This window comes from Sorex araneus, chromosome 5 (assembly GCF_027595985.1).
Source record: "Sorex araneus isolate mSorAra2 chromosome 5, mSorAra2.pri, whole genome shotgun sequence".
NCBI classification, from domain to species: Eukaryota; Metazoa; Chordata; class Mammalia; order Eulipotyphla; family Soricidae; genus Sorex; species Sorex araneus.
This window is the reverse complement of record NC_073306.1, coordinates 10164900-10192103: the sequence shown is the minus strand read 5'-3', so window position 1 is coordinate 10192103 and position 27204 is coordinate 10164900. Positions and strand designations below refer to the sequence as shown.

The following is a 27204-nucleotide window of genomic DNA, read 5'->3' as shown; positions in this document are numbered from 1 at the left end:
ACACACACACATGCTTTTCTTTTCACTGGCACGTATTCCTAGACTGGGTGCTGGGAAATTGTTTCCTGTAGAAATCTTCTAACAATTGCCCGGATCTAAAGTATTAGGATAATCTTACTCTGTGTTTCTGGTCCAACATTCAATTCTTTGAATAAGAGAAATTGATTCATCTTCTAAAAATGTCTTTACCACAAAGGCTCCAATTATTTTTAATTCATATTAAAATATTTTATTGTTTGCCCGGTGTTTTCATGCAAATTGGCTATTGAAGTCACCTACCAGATTGCTTCCTTCTATAGTTATGCAGTTTATATTTTGCATTTTTGTCTTTCATCATCACAGCATCTATGGTTTCATTGAAAGATACTGAGGCCTGGTAGTGGAAATGACCTAGGAACAAATCACTATTAAGCAGTGGGATTGAAATTTAGCTCAACCCAGATATCAACAGATTATTGATTGTGTTTTTAATCAGTTAAGAATCAGAAGACATAATTCCATGTGACTTGAAGTTGGTCAGCCCCACTGTACTACAGATAGATTACCGAGTATCTCTTGGTTTCTGATTTCAAATGACCTACATTGAGTAAGTAATGCTTTTCCTTGTAGATTTGTCATAAGCATGAGATGATAAGTGCTCATTTAACCCCTTATCTGACATCAAGTAAACTAGTCAAATGCATGTGAACTATTCTGTCATTTTTGTTTTCTCATCGGGGTAATGAAACAAAGCACAATTTGTCAGTTCCATCAACATTATAAAATGTTTTTCAACTGCAGCTTAATTGGTAAACATTATCTCATAAGCTATGATTCTTACTAGAAAATCACTGTCTAAAACGCTAAGAAACTTCACTGCTCCCTCACTGCTTCCTTCTCTCAATAGGATTGGGCAATTTAAAGTTCTCCCAGAAGTTATTTACAGAATAGAATTATGGAAACCAACTTAAATGAAACTGTGAAAGGTAGATAGCATTGCATAAAAGGGAATACTTGGACGAATGACCACAAACATAATTGATCCAGGTTTCTTGAAATTCCATCTGGACCTAGTTTCCTTATAAAAGGAGATAAGGATACTTTCTCAAGAAGATTATAATAAGAAATAAATACAATAATAGCACTGTAGCACTGTCGTCCTTTTGCTCATCGATTTGCTCAAGCAGGCACCAGTAACATCTCCATTGTGAGACTTGTTGCTACTGCTTTTGGCATATTGAATATGCCACGGGGAGCTTGCCAGGCTCTGCCGTGCAGGTGGGACACTCTCGGTAGCTTGCCGGGCTCTCTGAGAGCAATGGAGGAATCGAACCTGTGTCGGCTGTGTGCAAAGCAAATGCCCCACCCGCTGTGTTGTCGCTTCAGTCCAAATACAATAATGCAATAAATAAATATATGGGGAAGCATTTTGAAAATGCCCAAGTACTATGTAAAGGTCATTATTAATACTATTATTATCACTATTATTTGATTCAATGTTGTCACAATAGCAATCAGTACCAATGACCACAGTTCGTGATTAATACTGCTTTTATTAAAGTCATGGTATAGATTCTAGTTTTTATATGAAAAAAGTCACATAGGAGATGGCCTAGAAATGCTTTAATTTCTTTAGTACATAAGATTTTGTTAAGAGGCACATCTATTGCCATGTATATTTAAAAATATTTTTAAATTCATTTTTTTAATTCAATAACAGTGATGTACACATTTACAAAGTTGTTCATGATTGGATTCCAATGACATTATATTCCAACATCCGTCTCTTCACCAGTGTCCTTTTCCCACTGCCAGCATTCCCAGTTTCACTCCATCACCTCACCCTTACCCCATCCCATCCCACTATGGCAGGCACCTCTCTCTTCTCTCTCTCTCTCTCTCTTCACTCACTCGCTCACTTGCTCTCTCTCCCTCTCTCTCTCTTTCCTTTTTGGCATTATGGTTTGCAATACAGATAATAAAGGCACTACCATATATTTTAAAGTCACTTTTTAGCTCATGAGATTGGTCCTGAGTGAAATAAATTTTAAAACGTTATTAAGATGACGAAATACACAATGAATGAACTGAACTATCACCCAAGTTAAGTACATGAAGAACTATCCAGCTGCCAATCATATTTCAACCTCCTAGTGCCTGCCTGGGCCAGCTCTTTGCCCGCACTGGTGCGTGACTTATTACTAAATGAAATCGCCTGCTCTGGCGTAGTTGTTTTGGTGTCTTTAATGCTGTTAGCTATTGATGGATGGCCTACGTGTCTTTGTGCTCTCAGATAACATTTATTCTGCTGCTTTTCTTTCTTATGAGCTTTAAGCAAGAGTCTTGAGATGTATTTGTCTGAAAATAGGCAAGTCTCTGCCATCATTTTTCTTCCATTTATTTCCTAATGGTACCCAGTCGTCACAGTCGGAAGTCAGGATCCACTCCCTCAGCAAGGCATGCTATGGTAGAAATCCAAAAGATTGCCTTTTTTGCAGGAAATAAAATTCTCAAGGAATCTATTTCATATATACAGTTTGTGCTTGTTAGCCTGAGAAATTGCTACAACTAGTAGAGGTTTAACTCAAGAGAAGAACTATAATATCTGGGGCCAGTGTGATAGTACAGTTGGTAGGGTGTTTGCCTTGCACACAGCCAACCCTGGTTCGGTCCCCAGCATCCCATATGGTACCCTAAGCACTGCCAGGAGTAATTCCTCAGTGCAGAGCCAGGAATAACCCCTGAGTATCACTGGTTATGACCCAAAAAGAAAAAAATATAAAACCTACAATATCTGTCATAGGGAATGGCTCACACAGAGTAGGAGGTGAGACTGACACTGCTTAAGGGCCTGAATCTGGGACAGTCTTGAAAAAAGCTGTCTCTCAGTCTTCAGTGTCTTTAACATTTGAATCTCTTGCTGTCACTACATCTTATCTGCATCTTTGGGCTTCATTAAGAAAAAACACTTTGGTGTCTTCATAGACTCCATTTGAAAATGGTGCAAAAGTTACCCATAAAATGGGGAAATATTTGTCAATCTGGTAAGTGAGCCATTTCCAGAATAAGATGGTCCCTTTATCGGATATAAAGAACTGTTAGAATCCAGCACTAGAAACGTGAATAATCCAATGTAAAAATGAGTGGAGGGACTTTTTCCAAATAAAATATATAAATGGTTAAAAACCACATGGAAATAGGTTTTACTTCATTAGTCATTAGGGGAAGGCAAAGCAAAACACATATTGAGATTCCACTTCACAACCACCAAGGTACTATGATATAAAATACAGCAGAAATGATGGAGGTTGTGCTGCGACATTAGAATCTTCATCCATTGAATGTCATCCAAAATGGTCCAGTCATAGGGGCCAGTGCCACTTAGTACATAAGTGGGTGTTTGACTTGCATGCAGCGTACCCTGGGTTTGATCCCCAGTATCTCATTTGGTCCCCTGAGATATGCCAGGAGTGATCCCTGAAGTGTAAAACCAAGAGTCAACCCTGAGAATTTCTGGGTGTGTCCTCCTGGAGAAAAATAAAGGGTAAAAAATGGCCCTGCCCCTTAAGAAACAGTTTGACATCCCCTCAAAACTCAAGTTGCAGTATTACCAAGCAATTTCATTCCTAATCAAAATTCTGAAAATTTCACCCTAATGATAATTCTGAAAAACTGAAAGCACACTTTCACTCAAAAACTTGAATATGGCAGCATTATTTCTACATAATAATGAGAAAATGGAAATAGTCAATCAATTAGATACACTGGGACATATCCACAAAGTAGAATAGAGCCAATCAATAGGAACAAGCCAGTGATTCATGCTACTGTATGAACCCTGAAACTATGGCAAATGAAAACAGGCAAGTAATCAATTGCCACAGGGCCTGTGCAGCACTTCTGCCTCAGGCCAGAGCACTCACCCATCTAGCCTGGGTGACAAAGAAATATTGGGAGTGGCCCCCAACACACACACACACACACACACACACACACACACACACACACCAGCACTGCTTGGAGAACCTAAAGAGAAACAAAGCACAAAAAATCACATATCATATGGTATTTTGAATATTTTTTATATGTGAAATGTAAAAATAGGCCAACCCATAGAAATGACAAGTCATGGTTTCCAGGACCAGAGAACCAGAAAATGGATGGGAGGTTTTCTAGGGATGATCAAAATATCCTAAAATTGAAAGGTAGTGGTAAGTGCACAATTGTGAGTAAACGAAAATCCTTTGAACCCTATAGAACTGAATTTATGCCATGAAAATTGCATCACAAAAAAGCTGTTATAGGAAGGAAGGAAGGAGGGAAGGAAGGAAGGAAGGAAGGAAGGAAGGAAGGAAGGAAGGAAGGAAGGAAGGAAGGAGGGAAGGAAGGAGGGAAGGAAGGAAGGAAGGAAGGAAGGAAGGAAGGAGGGAAGGAAGGAAGGAAGGAAGGAAGGAAGGAAGGAAGGAAGGAAGGAAGGAAGGAAGGAGGGAAGGAAGGAAGGAAGGAAGGAAGGAAGGAAGGAAGGAAGGAAGGAAGGAAGGAAGGAAGGAAGGAAGGAAGGAAGGAGGGAAGGAAGGAAGAGAGGAAGGGAGGGAGGAAAGGAGGGAGGAAGGGAGGAAGGGAAGGAAGAAAGAAAGGGAAGGGAGGAAGGAAGGAAGGAAGGAAGGAAGGAAGGAAGGAAGGAAGGAAGGAAGGAAGGAAGGAAGGAAGGAAGGAAGCAGGAAGGAAGGAAGGAAGGAAGGAAAGAAGGGAGGAAGGGAGGGAGGAAGGAACGGAGGAAGGGAAGGAAGAAAGAAAGGGAAGGGAGGAAGGAAGGAAGGAAGGAAGGAAGGAAGGAAGGAAGGAAGGAAGGAAGGAAGGAAGGAAGGAAGGAAGGAAGGAAGAGAGAGAAATAAAGACAGAAAGAAAGAAAGAAAGAAAGAAAGACAGACAGAAAGAAAGAAAGAAAGAAAGAAAGAAAGAAAGAAAGAAAGAAAGAAAGAAGGAAGGAAGGAAAGAAGGAAAGAAAGAAAGAAAGAAAGAAAGAAAGAAAGAAAGAAAGAAAGAAAGAAAGAAAGAAAGAAAGAAAGAAAGAAAGAAAGAAGGAAAGAAAGAAAGAGAGACTTTCCAGTATTGTTTAGAATTGAACCCACTTTCTTGGTTTCCAGGAGTTAAAGTGCTTTCCAGGTGGTGAGGGAACCACATTTCAGCTTTAACATTTTCCGAATCAAGTCTTCCCAGATAACCGTTGCTAATTTTATGTTTTCTTTGTAATCTTAAAACAACCCTTTATTAACATTCTCAAAAGCATCAGGCTGCCTAACTGGATTAAATGAACTGCATCCACCAGGGCACTTTTGTTCTCTATTTTTTTGTTCACTGTTTCCTAAAAGTGTTTCTCAACTGGTACCCATATGGTATCCTCTAGGTTATGAGGATATTCTGTGGGTCATCACAGGTGAAACTTTATAAACGGGGGTCACAGCCTCTGACTCAGGGGCCAAGCAGTAGAATAGGGGGCTATAGGAAGGAAGCAGGAACTGGCCTAAAGTTCCTTTAAAACAATAAAGCTTTATTTATTTATTTATTTTGGTTTTTGGGTCACACCCAGCGATGCACGGAGCTTACTCCTGGCTCTGCACTCAGGAATTACCCCTGGAGGTGCTCAGGGGACCATATGGGATGCTGGGAATCAAACCCGAGTTGGCCGCATGCAAGGCAAATGCCCTACCCGCTGTGTTATTGCTCCAGTCCCACAATAAAGCGTTTTCTATAGGTGACTTACCTTGAGCTTTTGCCCAAATCCAAAATATTCTTTTCATGAAAATTATTTCAATTTAAACTATTATTATTTGATTTAATTTGAATAGTATTTGACTTTTAATTATATTTAATGTTTTGTATGTAAATGTAGATATAGCAATCTATATTTTTGATATATTATAATTTTTTTAAATTTAAACTAGGCCCACTGTCTTCCTTTTAGTTAGCTGTTAGTTTGTGGAATGGCACTTATTGTTTTATTTATCGATCAATCAAATGTTAGTAAATACTCATGCACACCCACTTCATGCTATAACTAAAATAGACCCTAGCCCTGAAGCTTTGGGGAAAATACAGAAGTCTTGTTTCTTTTGAAACCACTATGCTTAATTGGAGGATAAGGACAAGGTTGATCCACATAAGAAATGATCATATACGTTGAAAGATGATCAGTTCTGTGAACAAAAATAAGAAAGCAAAGTAAATAGCATGCTGACATAGGGATGACTTTTTTGTTGTTGTTGTTAAGTATGAGAGTAAATCATGGAGTTGATAGGGCAAGTGCAGTTTGAGTAGCAAGAATGATCATTGAATAATTCCTAGGTAGAAGCATATTGGTATGTTCTAGAAGCAAAGACCATGCTCTTGTTCTAGGAATAACAGGAACCAGTGCTTAGATCTAAGTCTCTTGGACCAGTGTTTCACGAGTTTTCTCTGACCATTGTCCCTTTTCCTCTCTGTTTCCTCCCTGTGGTCCCCATCCTACCAGTTAGCCCCCTGGTCTTAAGCTGTAGCACTGTAGCACTGTCATCCCGTTGTTCATCAGTTTGCTCAAGTGGTCACCAGTAATGTCTCCATTATGAGACTTGTTACTGTTTTTGGCATATCGAATACACCACGGGTAGCTTGCCAGGCTCTGCAGTGTGGGCAGGATATTCTCAGTAGCTTGCCGGGCTCTCCTAGCTTGCCAGGTCTTAAGCTACCCCCTGTCATTTACACAATTTTCACCCATGGCCTTTTGGAATATCCTGGGGACCCATGGAAGGTCATATACTCCCCTGGTGAGAAATACTGCCCCAGTAAGGATTTCGGCTTTGGTTCTTACTTTGAGTGAAAGGGGTCCAGTGGGAAGGTATCCCACCAACAAATGAGGTGATCTCAATATCTCAATAGGTGAGTAAATTACCTTGGCTGGGGCTGGAGAGAGAGTACAGCGGGTAAAGCCCTTGCCTTGCATGTGACTGACCTGAGTTCCATTCCCAGCAGCCCTTATATAGTCCTTTGAGCCCCACTCAGAGTAATTCTTGAGCACAGAGCCAGGAGTAATCCCTCAACATGGCGGGCGTGACCCAAAACAACACAACGAATTATCTTGATTGCTTAGACTTTTTCAGTTAAACTGTAGGGAGGCGAGAAGAAATAGTCCAATCAAAGATGTGCTTGTCTCTAAACTTGGGTGGTTGTTTATAAACACCGGCAGTCACCATCTTATAGATCTGCAGTGTCCTAAGGTCAGTTTCTCTGAGATGTGATGGAAGTTTGTGGATGTGAATATGGGGAGGCAAATCTGGATGAAAAGAATCGAGTGTGGGGCCCATGAGATGGCTCAGTGGCTTCAAAACACCTGGCCAGCAAGGATAAGGCTGAGTTCAAACCCCAGCGCTGCTCAGCCAGTGCCAGAGTGATCCTCAGAGCTCTATTGCTTGGGAACTGCTGCCCCATCACAAAGAGGTTGGTTGCAGGGCAGAGGGTAGAGGGGTGAGGGGGAGGGAGAGAAATCAGATATTCCTTCTAGGAGCACAGATTCAATAAAAGGTAGGTGCATCAAGATCCAGAAAGAAGATACAGGAAACTAAGGCTTCTACCAAGTGACAAGTCTTACTGGATTGAAACCAGTTCTTGCCAGTGTGAACCAAAGCTATGACTAAATTGTACTTAGACCCAGGATACTCAGAGCTCCCCTGGGATATTTGGGGGGGGAGTATAGCTTGTCACTGGGGAAGAATCAGTTCTTCAGGGACCCGAGGACCCTTGAACTTGTTACTCTCCTAGTAATCCCTGAGAACTTCCTCAGTGATTGAAAAGCCCAGACTTCCAGGGCCAGAGGTAGAAGTTTATGTACATGCACATCAGGACCCTTCACGAGCTAAGGAGTTCTAACATTGAACCTGGCCAAAGTTGAATGGGTTATTCCTGTCACACTGTCATTTCTTTGTGTGACATAGATATTTTGTTTGCTCTGTAATCTCCGGTGATGAAAAGAATTTATAATCTCTCCAGGGTTTTCTCCTTTGTTGTGGTCTGGCATATGTCATTCAGGAAATCTGACCCCGTGTGTTAGGTGTTCTTTCATCGTGCAGTGAATGGGCTAAGCAATACAGAACGAGTTGGACAGGAGGTCCGCTCGCTCCAAACTCGAGGCAGAAGGTAGAATTGGATTCATCTGATCACTACTTCAGTTCAAAGAAAAACCTGAAAGACACGCGGACATATCACCAGACCTGGAGAGAAGTGCAAAATGAGAGAGACAGCAGAGGATCCTGTCTAAAGGGAAGCTTTTTTTTTTTTTTTTTGCGTCCCCCTTCTCCAACCATTTTTGGGAAACACAAATTCTTTCCCTTGCTGAGGTAAATAGGAAGGAATGCTACCTACCCCATAGGAAGCTCTCACTCGGATTTGACTGCAAATCGATGTTCTCATTTGATATCTCCAAGAAACTACTGACGAGGTTCCAGTTGAATGCTTTCGTGTTGATTGCTAAGTCATTTGTATTCGTATCGAAAATAGCCACTCTGCAATGGGAAGTGGCAGGCCCTCGCAAAGAAGAATAAAAGGACAAAGAGCTCAGCACCATGTGGCCGCAAGAAGCCAGAGAAGTGAATGGACAGGACCTGAATCCCTGACGCTGAGATTCTGACCCGGCTCCAGCTGGTCAGGATGTTACATGTTACTGAGCTGCCTCCTCCCCGCCGACATTCGTGGATATGGTAGGTGTGGGACTGACCTTTTGCTGACAGCTCAGGAATAGAGCTGACAGGGTTTCGGTTTCATATTGAAAACCACCAAATCACAAGAAATTTAAACTAAGCAAAAAAAAAAAAAGTCTCGGGGGAAGAATGTGACGCTTTGTGTGAGGTTGAGGAGGGGAGGAAATTAATTTGCATACATTCCTATGCTAACATTTCTTTCTATGATCTTTTCTGTAATGATAGGAAGAGTCAGTGAATTTGAGCCAGGGTTTTCTGTAAGAATAAATGACCTGTTTTCTCAGACCAGAACAAATTTTGTGAATGAGAGTCATTCCCTTGACTTGAAGTTTAAAAATAAGTCTGTTTTTGAAAAAGCTCTTCTGCGTTAGACGCTTGCAAAAAAGGGAATATAGAGTCAGGAGCGGTGTTACTACAAATTAGAAAGGTACTTCCAAGTCTGCATATTTTATACCCTCGAATATTTATTTGGATCTGGATAATGAATACTTGATGAGCGTTTTAAAAACTTATCTTTAAGAGATGTAACATAGAGATGTAAAATTTCTGCATCATTTAAAATCTTTCTATTGTTTGTGAACAGTGGCTGCCTTTTAAAGTTGCACAGGAAGGAATGTGGAATGATGGGTAGGTGGGAGACCATGGGTACCAGACAGCTGTCTGTGTGATTTTAAACTGATTTACCCTTGTACCATTTCATTGTCCCAGACGTGCATAAATCAAAATGAAAGAACATGAGCATACATTTAAACTGGGGACCTTCTTGGTTGGGAATTAACTGTCTGTTGCTCCAAATGCCAAAGGGTGAGAGGGTTTAAATAATGACTGGCATAATATATTTATACAGTGCCTAGCACAAACTTCAGACCATTCAATAAACACCTTTGGTAGTATTAATGAATAAGTTAGAAAAGCAAAATACTCTTGCCCTTAATTTTGAGCATAAGTCACTTATACAAATGAACCCTCAATTTTTTCTGGACACATTTCTTTCCTAGGGTCAATTGAAAATAGAGGGAATGTGAAATGAACTTGGATTTTTATTTTTTCCATCGAAAAATGGAAATTGAGAGAATTTTTAATAAGTAGGTCTCAAAAGAATCTTTTTATTTTCTTCAATTGAAGGCAGTTAGAAACTTTAAGGAATAAACTTTGGAGGTTGATAAATACATATTGTATATGTATATATTTTTATATATGAGACAGTTTCCCAAAATTAGAAAACACTTGATTAGACAAATAGGCTTATTAATTATTTTTAAAGCTATAGCATATAACCACAGTGCTTGGATTTTCTAAACAGAAGATGTATTTTAAAGGGGAAAAGTCACTTAAGAGATATGAAATGCTTATTCATATCTCGATGGACCTCAGAAGACAGTTTGGGAGCAATCTGATACTATTTAAATGAGATAAATACTTCCTCAAGAACCAGATTAGTATGGTTGGAAATTCTAGCTTTGATATTTGCCAATTATATGATGTCAGGCAAGTTTCTGTATATCTGATTTATACACCTTTCTGATTTATAAATGAAGTAATACTATTAGAAAAGTAAGTGGTCTTTAATGTCCCCCCCAAATAGTTATCAGAACTTCTGAATTCAGGAGCAACCAAACAGGACCCAAATTTAAAGGTATGCTCATATTCCTTTGATTTTAAGAATGAATCATAGAATATAATATAGATATGGTATGTGCTTACTTGTGGCATTTAAGCGAGATTTAAAAGTACTTAGTGTAAAATCAATGCAACAGGTATTTGCTTCTTATTTCAATGCTGTAGCAACTTCATATTATTTTTAATTTTGTTAGCATTGGGTATCTAGAAGATGTTCCTAGTACTGTTATGGTGTTCAAATCAAGTTTTTAAAAATTCTACCTATCACAGAAACATATGATTCCTTCATCTCTCCAGCACATACTTAATTGCATACTTACTGTGTACTAGGTACTGGGGAAGACTTTTGAGATCAGATAGAGAAAACCCACAAACAACTCTAAATCAATGTGTAAAAACAATAATCTAAGCTAAAATAATAGTCTATATATGTATATATATACATATATATATGTGTTGCCTGAATATACTTATTGGGCTTAAAAGAGGTCATTTATACTTGAATTTTGATATTAAAGTGGGCTGTAAGTAGATGAATAATCAGGAAAATAAGACTTTCCAGGCATCATACAGTTTAACGTAATTCATTTGGGCAGGGATTGTGTGTGTTTGGTGGGGGGGCTATTGTAGGGGGGGAATGATATGGCTACTCATCATCATAAGAAAGGAAGTACTTTCTTGAGACAATGATGAAAATGCAGACGGAGTTATATAAAACCCTCATAATAATTTCAACTTTATCCTGACAACCCACTTGACTGTTCAGAGTTTTGAAGCAAGGAAAGATACAAACCAAAGTGTGGGAAAGGGGCAGAGCCATGTCAGGGAGTTTTCTATGAACTATGGAGTTTTCTATACAGAGACTCTGAATATGTCGAGTTATACCCTGTCTAGGGGGGGCGTTGTTTATTTGCTTGGTGGTGATCTCACAGATTATAAACATAAATGCTGCTACAGTCTGACAGAAGTCCATGTGTGTTTAGAGTCTTTGAGGTAACTAGTGGTATTATCAGTCCTTAGCTGACAATTTGTAATGATCAAAATGGAACATCAATATAACTACTGAATTAAAAGTGGTAAAATGTCCTCAAGGTTCAATATCTAAATGCTAGGAAACCTGCCCTGAACTTTCCTTATCAACAAATTCATCAAAAACTTAGCTCTTGTTTCTTTTTTCTTTTCTTTTCCTTTCTTTTTCCTTTCTTTATTTATTTGCTTGGTTGGTTTTTAGGCCACATCCAGCTATGCATAGGGCTTACTCGTGCCTCTGTGCTCAGAGATCATTTCTTGTGGGCTCAGGGGACCCTAGGGGGTGCTGGGGGTCAAGCCGAGTCAGCTGCATGCAAGGCAAAATCCCCATCCACGGTCCTATTGCCTTGGCTCTGATTAAGCTCCTTTTATGTAACTCCTACCTTAAGCTTAACTGTAAATTTATCTTTTGCTTTTTAGTTGATCATATTTGATTTTCATTATTTTAAAATCACTTTACTTTCCTACATTTTTTTTCTGTTGAACTACAGCTACCAGTGAATTCAGGTGAGAAAATAAAATTAAGTTCTACATTTTCAATTACACCCACATCAATTAATTATATATAAACAATTACTTAGATGCACTATAGGAGCAGAACTTTAATGGAACCCTGGGGGAAATCTGGTAGCAGTGAAAAATTGTTTTTCTAATACAATTACTCCCCAATTTATTTGTCTCATGCATATATGTTTGTACTACCCAATAGAAAGTACTCCTACACATAATATGTTTATTTGGTGCAATAAAAAGCTTAACCTCCACCACACCATGCGGGCTACCGTGGAAATCATACTAGAAAACTAAATCATTGATTTTTGAACATTTCTAGGAAATAGGCAATACATTTTTTTATTCTTTGAAATAATAGAAAATCAATTGAATCTAATAACATTTCCCTCCTAAATACCCCACAGAGGGTGTTAGTTGAAACTAAGATCCAACCTTTACAGCTATATGGTTGTAATCCTATAGGTTGTTCTGTTGTGGATACCTTAGTACTTTAGTGCAAAGAAACCCAATTGCTTTAATGATCCAAGACAGCAGCAGGGAAAAAAAAAAAAAAACAAAAACCCGAAACCACAAAAAACAAACATGTGCCTGAGATCAGGTCCTTATGATGTAGATAAGTAACCAGTAAACATAGATACCCAAACTTAAATGCATCCTCCTGGACTGACAGCCAAATGAGAGAGAGAGAGAGAGAGAGATGCAGGCCACAGAGAAACTCACTGAAACCAACAAATAATTTATGCGGCAGGAATAGAAACAGCAGAGAATGGAAAAGCTGTACTCCTGGTTTTGCTTGGTGCTATGAACCTTGTCCTTCTTTGGAGGATGAGGTTATGAGCAGCTGAGTGGAATGCCTGCGAGCCTTCCTTAATGAAGGAAATTGTATATAATATTTGAGGCATAGCATGACTCCTTCCTGGCCTGTTCTATTTAAAGGATCTGCAGACAGCTTGCCCAAGCAAAGCTCCCGCTTCTAAGTCAGAGCCATTGCTCAGTCATTGCTGATTCGCTGCGTTCAACATGACGCTGGGTGGCAGGGAGGTGGCAAAAGAAACGTGAAGGCACTTGCTTCCAATTGGGTAGTGTCGGGGGTGAGGGGGGTGGAGGGGAGAGGCAGAAAAAAAAAAAACTTTTCCCATGAAATCATTGCCTTTAAAAGAAAATAGGCATAAGTTCTTTTGATTTTTTTTTTTTCCAAGAGAGAAAAGCCCAAGAAACAGCACATTCTTCAGTGCTCGGAGCTTACAGGGAACCTAGCATTCTAAACTGGTGAAAGGCAGATGGCGTAAGCTCAGTTCAACAGAAGACCTAAAATTACCCCGAGAGTTGATTGCAGGAAGGAATGTCAGCTTACTTCGGAGACCTTTGTCTCCGTGAGAAATACAGCTTCCTCTCATTGCACCCTGGAATCAGCTAAGAAAAGGATCTCCAAGCAGACTGCAGAACAATTTCACGATGAGAAATCACTGCCAAGAGAAGCAGACAGCTCATCCGAGGGAGACCCTCTCCCAGGGCCACCTACAAAAGCACAGTTCTGCTACTGCAGCGGGTGCTGGCACCCACACACGCTGTAGGGACTTCCTCTCTTGGAATGTCCCTGCCTTTCAGCTCTGTGTGCCAGTCACAGGATAGTAGTGAGTGGCTAAGACTTCCTTCTTAGAGGAACACAGTAATTTAATTTTCTTGCGATAATTAGAAGGTCGAGGAAAATAAACCTCTTAACTATATTCAATTTATCCAATGATTACAGCATGGATAAAATTAAGCATTTGTAAAGATAATCAAATCATGAAATTAGTATTTCTATCCAGGCTATTTGTGTCAACTAATTAAAAGTTATCTTATTTCAATTACCATGCCAGTGGAATCAACTTCGAGTGAAATAATGCTATTTTGTGTTTGACATGAAATAGTTCTATTTCTAGCACAATCTTCCTTAAATTTTAGGTTACCCCAAATTATCAGTGCAGATAAGGTACAGGGAAATATCCTAACTTAATCCCACCAATCATCTTTCCTTTCTTCTGACAGAATATAGCTTCATCATTTAACGAATATTGGTTGAGCTTGCTAATCTGTACTCAGTGGGCCTGGTGAAACAACGTTTACTACGAATGAGTCCTTTGCAAATTTCTACCACAGAGGGAGAGATACAAACATACAATCCGAATATGCCATGGAAGAGCCATCTACTTTGCTCCCGGAGACCTGGGAGAGAGCTGGTGGAAGTGAGTAGACCAGTTGACATTGGTCTAACAGGCTAACAAAGGAGGCATTTAGACAGGAAAGCAAATGCCAAGTGATGGAGACAGGCCCGTGCAAGCCTGGCTGAGAAGACAAAATCCACACTATCACTTATACGTGCTGCTTATTTTTGTTCTCCCTCCTCCCACTGCATCCCCCACGACTCCCCCCATCAAAACTGGAACAGAAGTTCTGTGAGAGAGAAAGTATTGTCCGATTAGATAATGGATGTATTCTCCATGCATAGTCCAGAGTGCATATTAAATAACTTTTAAGGAGAAAGAGAGAGACAGAGAGACAGAGAGAGACAGAGAGAGAAAGAGAAAGCATGTGTGGTAGTTGGGTAGATTGGGTAACTAAATCAGTTTGAGTGATGGTGCAGAGACGACACTGGACAAACCTTGGGTTTTGATCCTCTTCTACAGCACTTGTTGGAGTGGGCTCCAGTAACGTCTCCATTGTGAGACTTGTTGTTACTGTTTTTGGCATATCGAATACGCCATGGGTAGCTTGCCAGGCTCTGCCGTGTGGGCGTGATACTCTCGATAGCTTGCCGGGCTCTCTGAGAGGGACGGAAGAATCGAACCCGGGTCTGCTGCTTGCAAGACAAATGCCCTACCTGCCCTACCCGCTGTGCTACCGCTCCAGTACTCTTAACTCCTTGATCCTCTTACTCCTTGAAAATACTTGGATAGAAGAAAACATTTTATTTTAAAACTAAGAATCACACCGTAACCTTTTTTTCTGAGAGCAGCAAAATTGCAGAGAACTCTTTGTCACTGAGAAGTGTCTTAAGCTGCAGGACAGAGTGAGTCAAGATTAGACTCACCCATAGTGTGCAGAAACCAGATCATAAGTGTTCAGGCTCTGTGGTACTTTAAGAATCGCCATGCAGTGGCATTTAGTGTTGCCCTTTGAGATTGATTTCCAAGTAAGCTACAGGAATCCCCATGGCCTTTCTGAGGGGTGGAAATCCATGGTGGCTTTCTTTGAACCAAGCTTTGGAAGAGTCAACATGGGCTTTCACAGACTTTATCTTTACTGAGAAGATGCAAAAATTGTAGACAGAGTCAACAATCTTTGCTTAAATTACAAAGGACCAGTCTTCACATTGAAATTCATAATTTAAGACACTTTACAGTTCCTGCTGTTCATTTTTGTTTTGTTTGGAGGCCACACCCCATGGTGCTCAGGGCTTATTCCTGGCTCTGTGCTCAGGGATAACTCTTGGAGCAGATTAGGGGACCATATTCAGTGTCAAAAATAGAACACGGGCCCACTGCTTGCAAGTAAAGTGCCCTACCTGCTATACTATCATTCCTTTTATTTTAACAAAAAGGCAGTAAAAAAGAAGGGATTATATATGCACCTCTTATTCTTTGTTATTGGAAAGATTCAAGTTATGACTATTCTGAAATCATCATATAACAGTTTCCTTTTACTCCCTCCAAATATTAAACTATTTTTAAAAACATTAAATATACACTCTATGTCATCACTTTGCATGGTCTCAATTATTTTTTCTAGTAATTCATTGCATTAGTACTAGAACCTCTATCTTATAGATTAAAAACTGAATACTAGATGGTATTAATTTCCCATTTTCAAAGAACCAATATTGGGCACATTATGAATATAGACTCAGGTCCATCTGATTCTAAAATTGTTGCTCTTTCTACTACATGACCAGGATATTTACTACTGACAATGCATTGATTTTTATTATTACAGTCCTCACATCTTTTAGTCTGATTGAGCTAAAACATTTAAATTATTTGTGTCCTTTTTTTCTTAGTTTACTTTAAAATAATGGATGCTCATGGGAACCAGAGAGATAGTACAGTGGGTAGGGTTTTCACTTTGCATGCATCCAACCCAATTTTGATTCCCAGTACTACATATGTTTCCCGAACTCTACCAGAAATGATCCTGAAGCACAGAGGCAGAAATAAGTTCTGAGCACATCTTGGTGTGGCCCCCAAACAAAGTAGTGAATGCTCTTGACTTAAACTATTTCTATTTTTGTCAACAGCAGTAGTGCAAACCTTTTTTAAATGACATTCAGATTAGAAGGGACTGCACTGTAGCACTGTTGTCCCATTGTTCATGGATTTGCTCGAGCAGGCACCAGTAACATCTCCACTGTGAGAGACTTGTTACTGTGTTTGACATATCGAATGTACCACGGGTAGCTTGCCAGGCTCTGCTGTGTGGGCGGGATACTCTTGGTAGCTTGCCGGGCTCTCCGAGAGGGACAGAGGAATCAAACCTGGGTCAGCTTGCATGCAAGGCAAATGCCCTACCTGCTGTGCTATTGCTCCAGTCCATCATCACAGATTTCTTCTATAGTCCCCTCTCCTCTCTCCTCTCCTGTGGAGAAGGGACTATAGAAGAAATATAGTGTGTTAGGACTGGTATAAATTAGAAATGACCCTCAGTGGTGGAATATGTGCACTGGTGAAGGGATGGGTGTTTGAGCATTGTATAACTGAGACTTAAATCTGAAAGCTTTGTAACTTTCCACATGGTGATTCAATAAAAGAATAATTAAAAAAAATTACCCTCAGTCTTGTTATTAAATTTGTCTAATAAGGCATTTGTGCCCTTAACACAGTCTTTGCATGTCAATCATATGTTAGAAAATATTCTCCTGTACTTTTCACTATTTTGGTTAATTCAGTCACTGATTCATGAGTGTTGGCCAAACTTACAAGGAAAGCCAGCCCACTTCTTTGTTAATATCAAAGTACTATATAGTGTGAATGGTTAAAGTACAGTACCTAAGTTCCTTGCTTGCTCAGACAGCAAGGATTCTTCTCAATCTGGCAAGACATATAGTCAGCATATGGGATAGGTCAGAGCACAAACCACAAAAAAAGGGCAGAGGAAACTGATAGAAACAAAATTACATGGAGCAGAAGCTCCAATTGCAGGGCATGTAGAGCAAGATCTTCTCATTAACAGAAAGGGCCTTCCTTCATGGACTCCTTGCACATTGCACACAGAAGGAAAGAATATACCAGAGTAGATGTTCCACAAAAGTTCACCACTGAATTTGAAAGGTGTAGGATGATTTGAATGTCAACCAATATTTGCTGGATGAATGAATAAATGATCCAGGATATTCAGGTCACTTGGACAAGTATAGTTGTCAATAAATTGTTAATTAGCTTCCTGCACGGGCTAATTAGGCTCTCACCTCTGGTACCACTGCAGTTTTGAGATTGACTTACTAGGCTATATTCTCCATCAAAGAGCTGGGATGCTGCAGAAGGTGTCCCTCTAAGCTTAATTGTAGATATTCTAATTTCCTTTTCCATAGCTTTAGAATCCAGTGCTTATTTCCTTAATCAAAACAAGTCCAGGATGGAAATTAATAGGGTCTCATTTCCCACAAGGCAGTGGATCAACTGAAATCAAAGATACTACTGTTCATTGATTCATTTAGCTTTGTCAAAAAGAAAAATTTCATGCCATTCTGTGCCTTGTTCTAGGATACAGAAATGAACAGCATAGAGTCATTATTCTTTAGGAACTCATATTCAAGGAGGGAGAAGATAGACATGAGTGAAAATATACATTACAATTTGGTAAGTGCCTGTGAAAATTAAAGAATAAATTAATAGGAATTGAGTGGGAATAAATGAAGAAAAAAAATAATGTGAAGATCTGAAACAGCTTGGTAATTTGGGGAAAATGAATGATAAAAGTGGATATTAAAGGTCACGTCTGGAAGAAAAAGGCAGAAAGTTAGGCACGCCACATATCATGTAATTCTGTTGAGACACACTAAGATACAAAGACTAGTTTTTTACTAAAAGCTGTGAGAAATTATGAAGGATTTTTAAGTAGGGAGTGGCATGGCCAGACTTGGAATTTGAAAGGAAACTGGTTTCAGAGAGTATTGGAGTAATCACGAAAGAGATGCTTGTGTTAGAAACTAGGTCATCTATGGTCTGACAGAGAGGAAACCAACTCCAAAAAAAGGAAGTGAAGATAGAATCTTGCAGGCTATGTAAACAGTAGGGTAGATACACACTTGTTTACCAGACTGACATGGCTTGGCAGACCACTGGCTAATAAAACAGCTTTTATAGGTAAGGAATGGCCCCAAATTTGCTTTTCTTGGTACTGATGTTGTTGATCAAATCTGGATGATAAAGTTTCTATCATGGTTTGCTTTGGGGTTATGTGGTGTGTGTGTGTGTGTGTGTGTGTGTGTGTGTGTGTGTGTGGTTGTGCACACGTGTGTATCCTTGTGCATTCATTGTCTAACAAGTTCTTGACACTAAAACACAATAACATAGTTAAATGTATATACACATACAATAACTGCCACATTTAGAGTGCCTAGAAGGTGTTTATTCATGTGTCACTTTGTTATCATTTTACAGATTCAGTCATTCAGGAACAAGTTTCTTCCAAAAGATGGAATTGGGATACAAACCCACATCCATCTGCTTCCAGTGCTTATTTTACTATCATGCTGAATAGTAAAGGAATAGAGAAAGGAATACTGCAGCCAGCAGTGGGAGAAACTTTAGCACTGGATCAGTTAGGAAACTCAGGCTTTTAATACTACGTGGTATGGATGGTGACTTTAGATTTAATTTACTATCCATTTTGCTTCTAAATAAAAGGAAAAGGAGAAAAAAAAGAAGTCTTCTGGTTTAATCCAAATTGAAGCAATTTCAATAGACTTTCCTTGGATACCCATGTTTGTTTGGCAAGATGTTTGTGAAGCTAGCGTAAAGTTTTAGTGCTAACATCTGAACCCATGTTATTATTTTTTGTTTAATTCCTTGTTGAAAATGTGAGTCTCCTATGTTATCGACTTTGCTCTTTTTTTGAGTCTTTTATTTAGGTAAATAAACATCATGTATATTATCTGATTTTATAACGTGGGGTGAGCTGACAGGTTTCATGCACCAGAGACTTGCTGGAGGATTGATTGTCTACATTTCTGTTGTTCTTGACCCATTTGACTTTCTGGAAGTGGCTTTGAATCTTATCCAGTTTGGTATAGGCAATTTTGAGAGTGTTGTTGGTGTTTGCTCAACAGTTTTCTCTCTCTGCTATTTTGTACTTATTTTACTACGAGCATTGTTTGCCAACAAACATCCCCAAGAGAAGGAGAGACAAGTTCCATGTTTTGCACTCTGGTTAGAGTGCCTAACTCCTGGCTAACTTTTATTTATTTATTAATTTTTAAAATTTTTTTGTTTTGCGTCACACCTGGCAATGCACAGGGGTTATTCCTGGCTCTGCACTCAGGAATTACTCCTGGTGGTGCTCAGGGGACCATATGGGATGCTGGGAATCGAACCCGGGTCAGCCTCATGCAAGACAAATACCCTACCTGCTGTGCTATCACTCCAACCCCTGGGTAACTTTTAAATAAATAAAGTAATATTAAGAATGATCATTTATTAGACTTGTTATCTTGTTATGATTGGGGCCTTGAGAATCCTTAGTGGTTTAAAATTTCCTTTTAAAAAAAAAGGAAAAGAAAAGAGACAGAAAGGAGACCTTTACTTTAAAAACTCTGTAATTACAATAAGTGCAGTATTTTTTCAAATTTCAATATATTATTATATACTCAGGCACGTAAGATTCTTCCTAAGAAGAGACACTGGAGAAGTCAGTAAATAATATGTTATGCCTACCAAACAAAAAAAAGCAGTTGGATTTGCTTTCTTCTTCTTGGTTTTATTTTGAATGTTTTTAAAAGAAATGTTAATTCACTGATCACTACTTTCCTGTTTGTCAATTTTCAGGGGGTGATTTGTTGTTATTGTTTATTTCCCGAATAAAGTTCTGAGACATATATATGTACATATATATTATACCTCATGTATGTTTCTTATATTTTAGCTTTTATTCATGCTTTTAAAATTGGAAAGATTTAAATTGTAAAGTTTTTACATCAAAATAGAGAGAGAGAGAATGAACCTTAATCATTTGATAACTGAAACCTTACAGGAAAAAGCTGCCATCTTTAAATTAAATATTTTAGTAAGCAGTCTCCTGTTTAATTTAGTTTTAATTGCATTATTAATTGACATGAACAAGATATTCTTGGGGAAAAAGCAGAGCGGATCATCTAATTGCAGCTTTTACGGCTCTGAATGATCAAGTGCCTTTGATTTGGTGCTGAGCCAGGAGGGTTTGATTGATAATATCTGTCTCAGATGTCACCCCGGGAGAAAAGAATAAAACCTCAGTAGATGTGGTGCATTGCAGCTGTCTCTGCTGCTCCAATTTCTCTGCCCCATTGACGTCATTGGGAGGTTTCAAACCAGTCCAGAGTGTCTAGTAAACCTGCACATAAATGAAATGAAGAAACAGAAAAACACTGATTCATAGTCCAGCCCTCACTCCAAAGAGGTAGCTGTTTTATTTTTCTCAGATAATAGGCAGATGTTTTCTCCTTCCCTGCACTTGAAAGAAAATTCTTAAAATGTCACCAGTCCTCTGCCAATGTGGGAAAGCCTCAGACAAGGAATGTGAACTGCGTAAGCCTTTCTGAAATCAGATTATATCACAATGAGACGCAATTGTCCAGGGGTCTCAGATATCATAACCTACCCCCAGCTTGTCGCTCAGAGCGGGGCTATCTCGGGCACAAAGTGGCATGGGAAACGGCTTTCCTGAGAACTGAACTCTCAACGCCCTGCTCCGCCCTGAAACCTGCTAGTGCCTCTTTTCTTTTTTTTTTTTTCCCCACAAGGCCTTTTTGTGTTAGAAGAGGAGGGAGGGCTGACCCAGACATTTCTATTATTCCAGAGTTAGCGAAGATGATGGACACTTTGGGTTACACATATTCACATATATTAATGAATTTAGCAAAGAGCAAACACAGATGAGGAAACAGAGAAGAAACTTGTACCTTTGCCAATCTGAGATTTTTTTTCTACAGCTTTTTTTGTCCTCTTCATACACTCAACGGATGATAAATTTTAACCCCCAAATAATCTGTCACTGTCACTGTCATCCCGTTGCTTATCGATTTGTTTGAGTGGGTACCAGTAACGTCTCTCATTGTGAGACTTATTGTTACTGTTTTTGGCATATCGAATACACCACGGGGAGCTTGCCAGGCTCTGCCGTGCAGGCGGGATACTCTCGGTAGCTTGCAGGGCTCTCCGAGAGGGATGGAGGAATCGAACACGGGTCGGCGCGTGAAAGGCAAACGCCCTACCACTGTGCTATCGATCCAGCCACCCAAATAATCTACCATTGGAAATCTTTTCCCAGTGCTGTTCTCTGGGAATTCAGTGGATTGGTGCAGCATTCACAATAATAATGTTTCATCTGCTGGAGAATTGGGTCTCTTTTCATTTCAAAATCATCTTCCTCCTCCTCCCCTTCCTCCTCCTCCTCTTCTTCCTCCTCCATCTTTTTCCCTCTTCTTCCTTCTCCTTTCTTCTTTTTCTTCTTCTTTCTCCTCTTCCTCCTCATTCCCTCACCATGGAAGGCAGGAAATTACTTACCAAGTAGCTTTTCTTTCTTATCTGTTTGACAAGCTCAAAAACAATAAATCTTACTAACACTTTGAGGTTTGCTAAGCCTTGTATGTTCATGTTTTCTATGAAAATTCGACAGAGAACTCTGAGAGGTAAATACTATTCTTTCCTTCATTTTAGAGATGAAGACACTGAGCTGAGATGAGGTGAAAACACAAAATAAAAATCTAGGCCAAACTACTCATTTTGAAAAGGCAAAAGTCAGATGCAAATGCGATTTTTCTTAAATCAATTCTCCACCCATTCTCTGCATTCTTCCTTCTACCTTTGAGGAGCTAGACTGTGTCTGTCCTGTGGCCTGCCTTTTGGAATCATTTCAGATAGTAGATCACTTTCTAAGTATGGGAGGTGCTTTATGGTCAGTACTGTAAAATACGGTCATGGTCTCAGGGAGTTCTAACTATGTGGAATACGGTGCACAGCTAACTCATGAGGCAGAATCAGAGAAAAATACAATTAAGTGATGGTATTTGGTCAGCACCTCCTAAAAGAAGTAGCAGCTCACATAAATGCTAAGGATTGGTGTTATTTCCATAGGTTGAAATATTGAATGAGGTATTTGTGGACCAGCAGGTTTGCTTGGAGCCCCATATTCATGGCAGACCAAGGGGTCACAGCAATCACACAAGGGGCCTTATTTTGACACACTGGGCTTGGGACTGGTAAAAGTCAGCCTAGAGCCATTGGTATGGATAAGGTTTGGGATATAAGGTTTGGAATGCCAAAGTGAGGAGTTTGTAATGATGATATATTTAAAGGGTGAAGCTAGAGAGCCAAACAATGAAATCTGTGCTTTTGCAAAATCGGCCAAGCAGCCATGCTGAGAACATCTGACCCTCTCTGACCATGAGAAAGCTCTGTAGACATCTAGGGTGAGCTCCGAGGACATGTGACAATGTGAGGTTAAATGAATTTATTTGCTTTTTCTTAAAAAGTATTTATTGAGCATCTACTATGTGTCAATGATTCTTTCCGGTTGATAGACTCCATGTCTGATAGAATTTTCATTCTCTAAGGAGGAAAGAGAAAGAAGAGGGCAAATTCAGCAAATAATGAGTTAGATCTGTAGGCACTTAGCAACAGGGGTTCCAAGGAGAACACGAGTCTTTACTGAGTTTGGTTAAGGTATTTTTTTCTACTAGAAAGAACATTCCCAGAGCTTGTTAGCTAAAAGTGCACATGCTCTACATAGCAGTCTTCTTGGAGTTTCTACAATCACACTTCACAAGAATGCCATATGGCTCAAATGCCATGGGATACGCAAGCAGTCTTGGTAAAGCACCATGCACTCCATAAATATTATCATTATTCTTGATGAATGGTTTTAGTGTATTTTTTATTCAAATAAATTATGAGTATTTCTAGGTGTTTTAGTTGGTAAGTAATTTCCCTCATCTTTCTTATTATTTTCAAGTGGAGTCAAAAATACCTTTTCATTTGTTCAGTGTTTTCAAATAGCCTCAGAAAAGTTATTTTGAAGGAATATTGCTTGAAACTTGGCCTTATCATACGATCTTGTTTATGTTGTTGCTGCTGTGATTTCTGCTTTGATTCTAGTGGAGTATCTGTTATAAAAAAAAAACTGATAGCATATATTGTGTGCATAGCAACTAAATCTAGTGTTTGGGATGCCAATGCCCTACCCAGCAGGAGTAAAATCTGGAATGAATGCATTTTTGTGAGCTACATTACCTTGTTCCTTTAAAAGCTTAATTCTCTAATCATCCTCTGAGCTTATTTATATCAGTGATATTACATAGAGTATGGGTGGCTTGATTTTCCCCCATATATAACTATAAGTTTCAGAACTTATTCATAATGCTGCTCTGTGAATCAGACTCTCCTTTTTTAACCATGTATATTTAAAAATTAGCAAAATTTAAGAATCTTCCTTCACATCCAAGCAAATGTGAACTACATAAATCTCCAGACGTAGAAGTCCAGAGGCTATTGATCATGGCGTCTGTAGGGGTGCCTGCTCTTGGTCAAATTACAGCAATGAGAATTTGCATGGAAGCTGAAGTGGAGAAGAGAGAGCATTTCCCGGATAATTATCTCTGTGTGGTTGTGGTAGAAGAAAATAAATGATAATAGAATGACCTTAACTTCACATAAGTTACAGATTTATTGTAAAAGACTTCCTATGCAAGTGATTTCTGGGCATGGTGCCTGAAATGTTTGTGCTTTCTCTCTCTGTGTCTCTGTCTCTGTCTCTGTCTGTCTGTCTGTCTCTCCCTCCCCCTCTCTCTTATTGAAGATGTTTTTTACTTTGCAATCTTTTCTACTCAACTGAATGAAAAGACAAATAAATGGCAGATTTGGTCAGAGACTTCTGTTGCCTATAAAATTCAGTTTTAAAAAAAGTTAGTGATTTTCGTGATGGTGTTTCTCACCATCATATTGCTTGAAATTAGGCACAACTGCAGTTCCTGAACTTCATGGCAAGTGTTTCCAAATTCCACCCATCACCCTTCACTAATTCCCTTGGTCTTCACTGTAGAGTGGCTAAACTACTTTCTGTTCTGCCTGGTTGTAGTTATATGATTTTTTTTCTAACTCCAAAACAAGAAACCTCTGAGGAACATGACAGATACATTCATTTTTTTATTCTACCATACATAGTAGAACTTATGGCACATATTAGGACCTTAGGAAATGCAGAAATTGTCAGCTAAGAGGAATTTTTCTTTGGGGATAGAAGTTTTGATTTCCCAAGAATTATTTTATTTTGAAACTATAGTACCTAGAAATACTATGTAGCTGTTAGGAGAGATGAAGTCATGAAATTTGCTTATAAATGGACGGACATGGAGAGTATCATTCTAAGTGAAATGAGTCAGAAAGAGACGAACAGACATAGAAGGACTGCACTCATTTGTGGAATATAAAATAACATAATGTGAATTTGACACTCAAGGACAGTAGACACAAGGGCCAGGAATATTGCACCATAGTTGGAAGCCTGTCTCATGAGCTGGGGGATAAGGCAGCTGGGATAGAGAAGGGATCACCAAGACAATAATGGTTGGCGGGATCATTTGAGATGGGAGATGTGTGCTGAAAGTAGATAAAGGACCAAATGTGATAACCTTTCTGTATCTCTATTGCAAACCGTGATGTCCAAATGTAGAAAGAGAGCATGGGGGAAATTGCCATGGAGGCAGGGGGAAGGTTGGAAAGTGGGGGTGTACTGGGTACATTGGTGGTAGAAAATGTGCACTGGTGGAGGGATGGGTGTTTGATCATGTATGACTGAAACTCAAACAGGAAACCTTTGTAACTGTATCTCTGTCATTGTCATCCCGTTGCTCATCGATTTGTTCGAGCGGGCACCAGTAACGTCTTTCATTGAGAGACTTATTGTTACCGTTTTTGGCATATCCAATATGCACGGGTAGCTTGCCAGGCTCTGTTGTGCGGGCTCCATACTCTCGGTAGCTTGCCGGGCTCTCCGAGAGGGGCGGAGGAATTGAACACGGGTTGGCCGAGTGAAAGGCGAAAGCCCAACCGCTGTGCTATCACTCCAGCCCAACTGTATCTCAGTTACAAAGAATTATGTTAATTTTTTCTGCCTTATAGAAAGACTATGTTATTTCTTAGAATGACTTTTGAGTGTCGAAGCATAGGAAATAATGGTGGTAGGAGCAAAATAGTAACAATATTTAGAGTCTTCTGAACTTTTGCCATTAGCCAGCTGTGTGCAAAGCATTTAACTTATAATATCTGAGTTAGCAAAGATATATATCTACTTTGAAAATGAAAAAGGAAAAATGATTTAAAAATTTGTCCAGAGTTCACATAGATTCTGAGCTAATAATCCCATTTTCTGAAACTACAGCATACTCTTAATTGACAAGTTCTCATTTAATAAACCCATTAAAATAATAATTTTAGATACTGAAGAGGTAGCACACCAAGCGGTGCTATACGTGGCTGACCTGGGTTCAATGCCTGGGTTTCCATATGATCCCCTGAGCATAGAGACAGAATTAAACCCTGAGTGCCACCAGATGTGGCCCTTAAAAAAAGACAAAAAACACATTTTTTAATTTGTGCACAGTGATACATAGTAGTAGTTTGACAATCACAGGTGTTGCCTATGTAACACAGGTAAGGAGATACCTAATTTCAAAAGCATAGTGTGGAGAGAGAGGATGGGAGCGATAGCACAGCGGGTAGGGTGTTTGCCTTGCACGTGGCTGACCTGGGTTTGATTCCTCCATCCCTCTTGGAGAGCCCAGCAAGTGACCAAGAGTATCTCGCCCGCACGTCAGCGCCTGGCAAGCTCCCCCTGGCGTATTCGATATGCCAAAAACAGTAACAACAAGTCTCACAATGGAGATGTTACTGGTGCCCACTCCAGCAAATCGATGAACTACGGGATGACAGACAGACAGACAGTGCTACAGTGTGGAGAGATAATAAAATGTTTCCACAGGAAATCCATTTCAATTGTTTGTCTAGTCATTTAGCATGTGGGTATATTTTAGGACATAACTTTTAAAACTTCGTCTTTTGTCTGATTCTTGTTTTGTGAAACAGGGAGCTGAGACAGAAGTTTTAATAGCCACTTTATGGACTAGACTCACTGAAGCTGTATTGTTCCTTAAGTCCTTCAGCCCATTTCTTGGCTGTCTCATCAATGAACTGGATTCATCAGCTCTTATATCTTCCTGTTTCTCATCCGTTCTTAACTTGCTTCTCTGTCATCCCTGAAGGTTATTATCAATTTGGTGGAAGAAAATTTGTGGGGGTACTTATGGGAAGTATAGACCATCTCAGAGATTTTTTTTTCTTTAAAGAAATATTTTATTGAACCACCGTGAAAACAAGAAAAAAAATACAAAGCTTTCAGGTTTAAGTCACAGTCAAATACTGATTAAACCACCATCCCTTCACCAGTGCACCCGTTCCACCACCAAGAACCCCAATACACCCCCCTCCCATCCCACCCCCCATCTAAGTAGCTAATGATATTCCCATTATTCTCTATATATATTGAGAACATTCCATATTTCCATACAGAACTCACTATTATTTATTGGAAATTTTCCCCAACAATCAGGCCTGCTGAATAGGCATCATCTAATAATTTCTCTTCATTGCTAAAGTGAAGACTTTAAGTTCGCGCGGCCGCGATAGCCGCAATAGTTTTGGGTTTCTAATATTTTAGCTCAGTTCACAGTCAAAATGGATGGCTGCAAGCATCCGCTCTGGTGCCAAAATGGGTTAGGAGACTCAGGATCACAGTCAGTAGGCGCGGAGGCTCTGCTTCTCGTGCCGCGGCTCCCGGTTCATCTCTGGGCGGAAGGCGCGCCGGGAACACCTCCCCTCCCAGGATCACCTACAGGCTACGTCACTAAAGAAAGTCCTACCTCCTGGTGGAGGGGTCTTAGAGGGTGGCTCTCACCGCGTGGCTGCTGCCGCTGCCGCCATTTTCGCTCAGAAAAATGGGGTGGAGAGGGAAAAAAATCCCTCCCCGGGCTGCACAAGGTTGTAGCTCAGTTCACAGTCAAAATGCATGGCTCAAGCATCCGCTCTGGTGCCAAAGTGGGTTAGGAGAC

General features: G+C 39.7%; 1 protein-coding gene across 4 annotated transcripts in view; it reads left to right on the top strand.

Annotated features, from left to right (window-relative positions):
* The window catches only part of PDE4B (phosphodiesterase 4B), a 655118-nt gene that overhangs the window by 423626 nt on the left and 204288 nt on the right, over nt 1–27204 (top strand). Inside the window, exon 1 of one of the 4 annotated variants that reach the window (XM_055138089.1) lies at nt 8489–8708. The exons of the other annotated variants lie outside the window; for them this stretch is intronic. Coding sequence (XP_054994064.1) covers nt 8659–8708 — 50 coding nt within the window. The 5' untranslated portion in view covers nt 8489–8658. Of the gene's footprint in view, nt 1–8488; nt 8709–27204 lie in introns of those variants that run through there. 4 annotated transcript variants of the gene reach the window in all.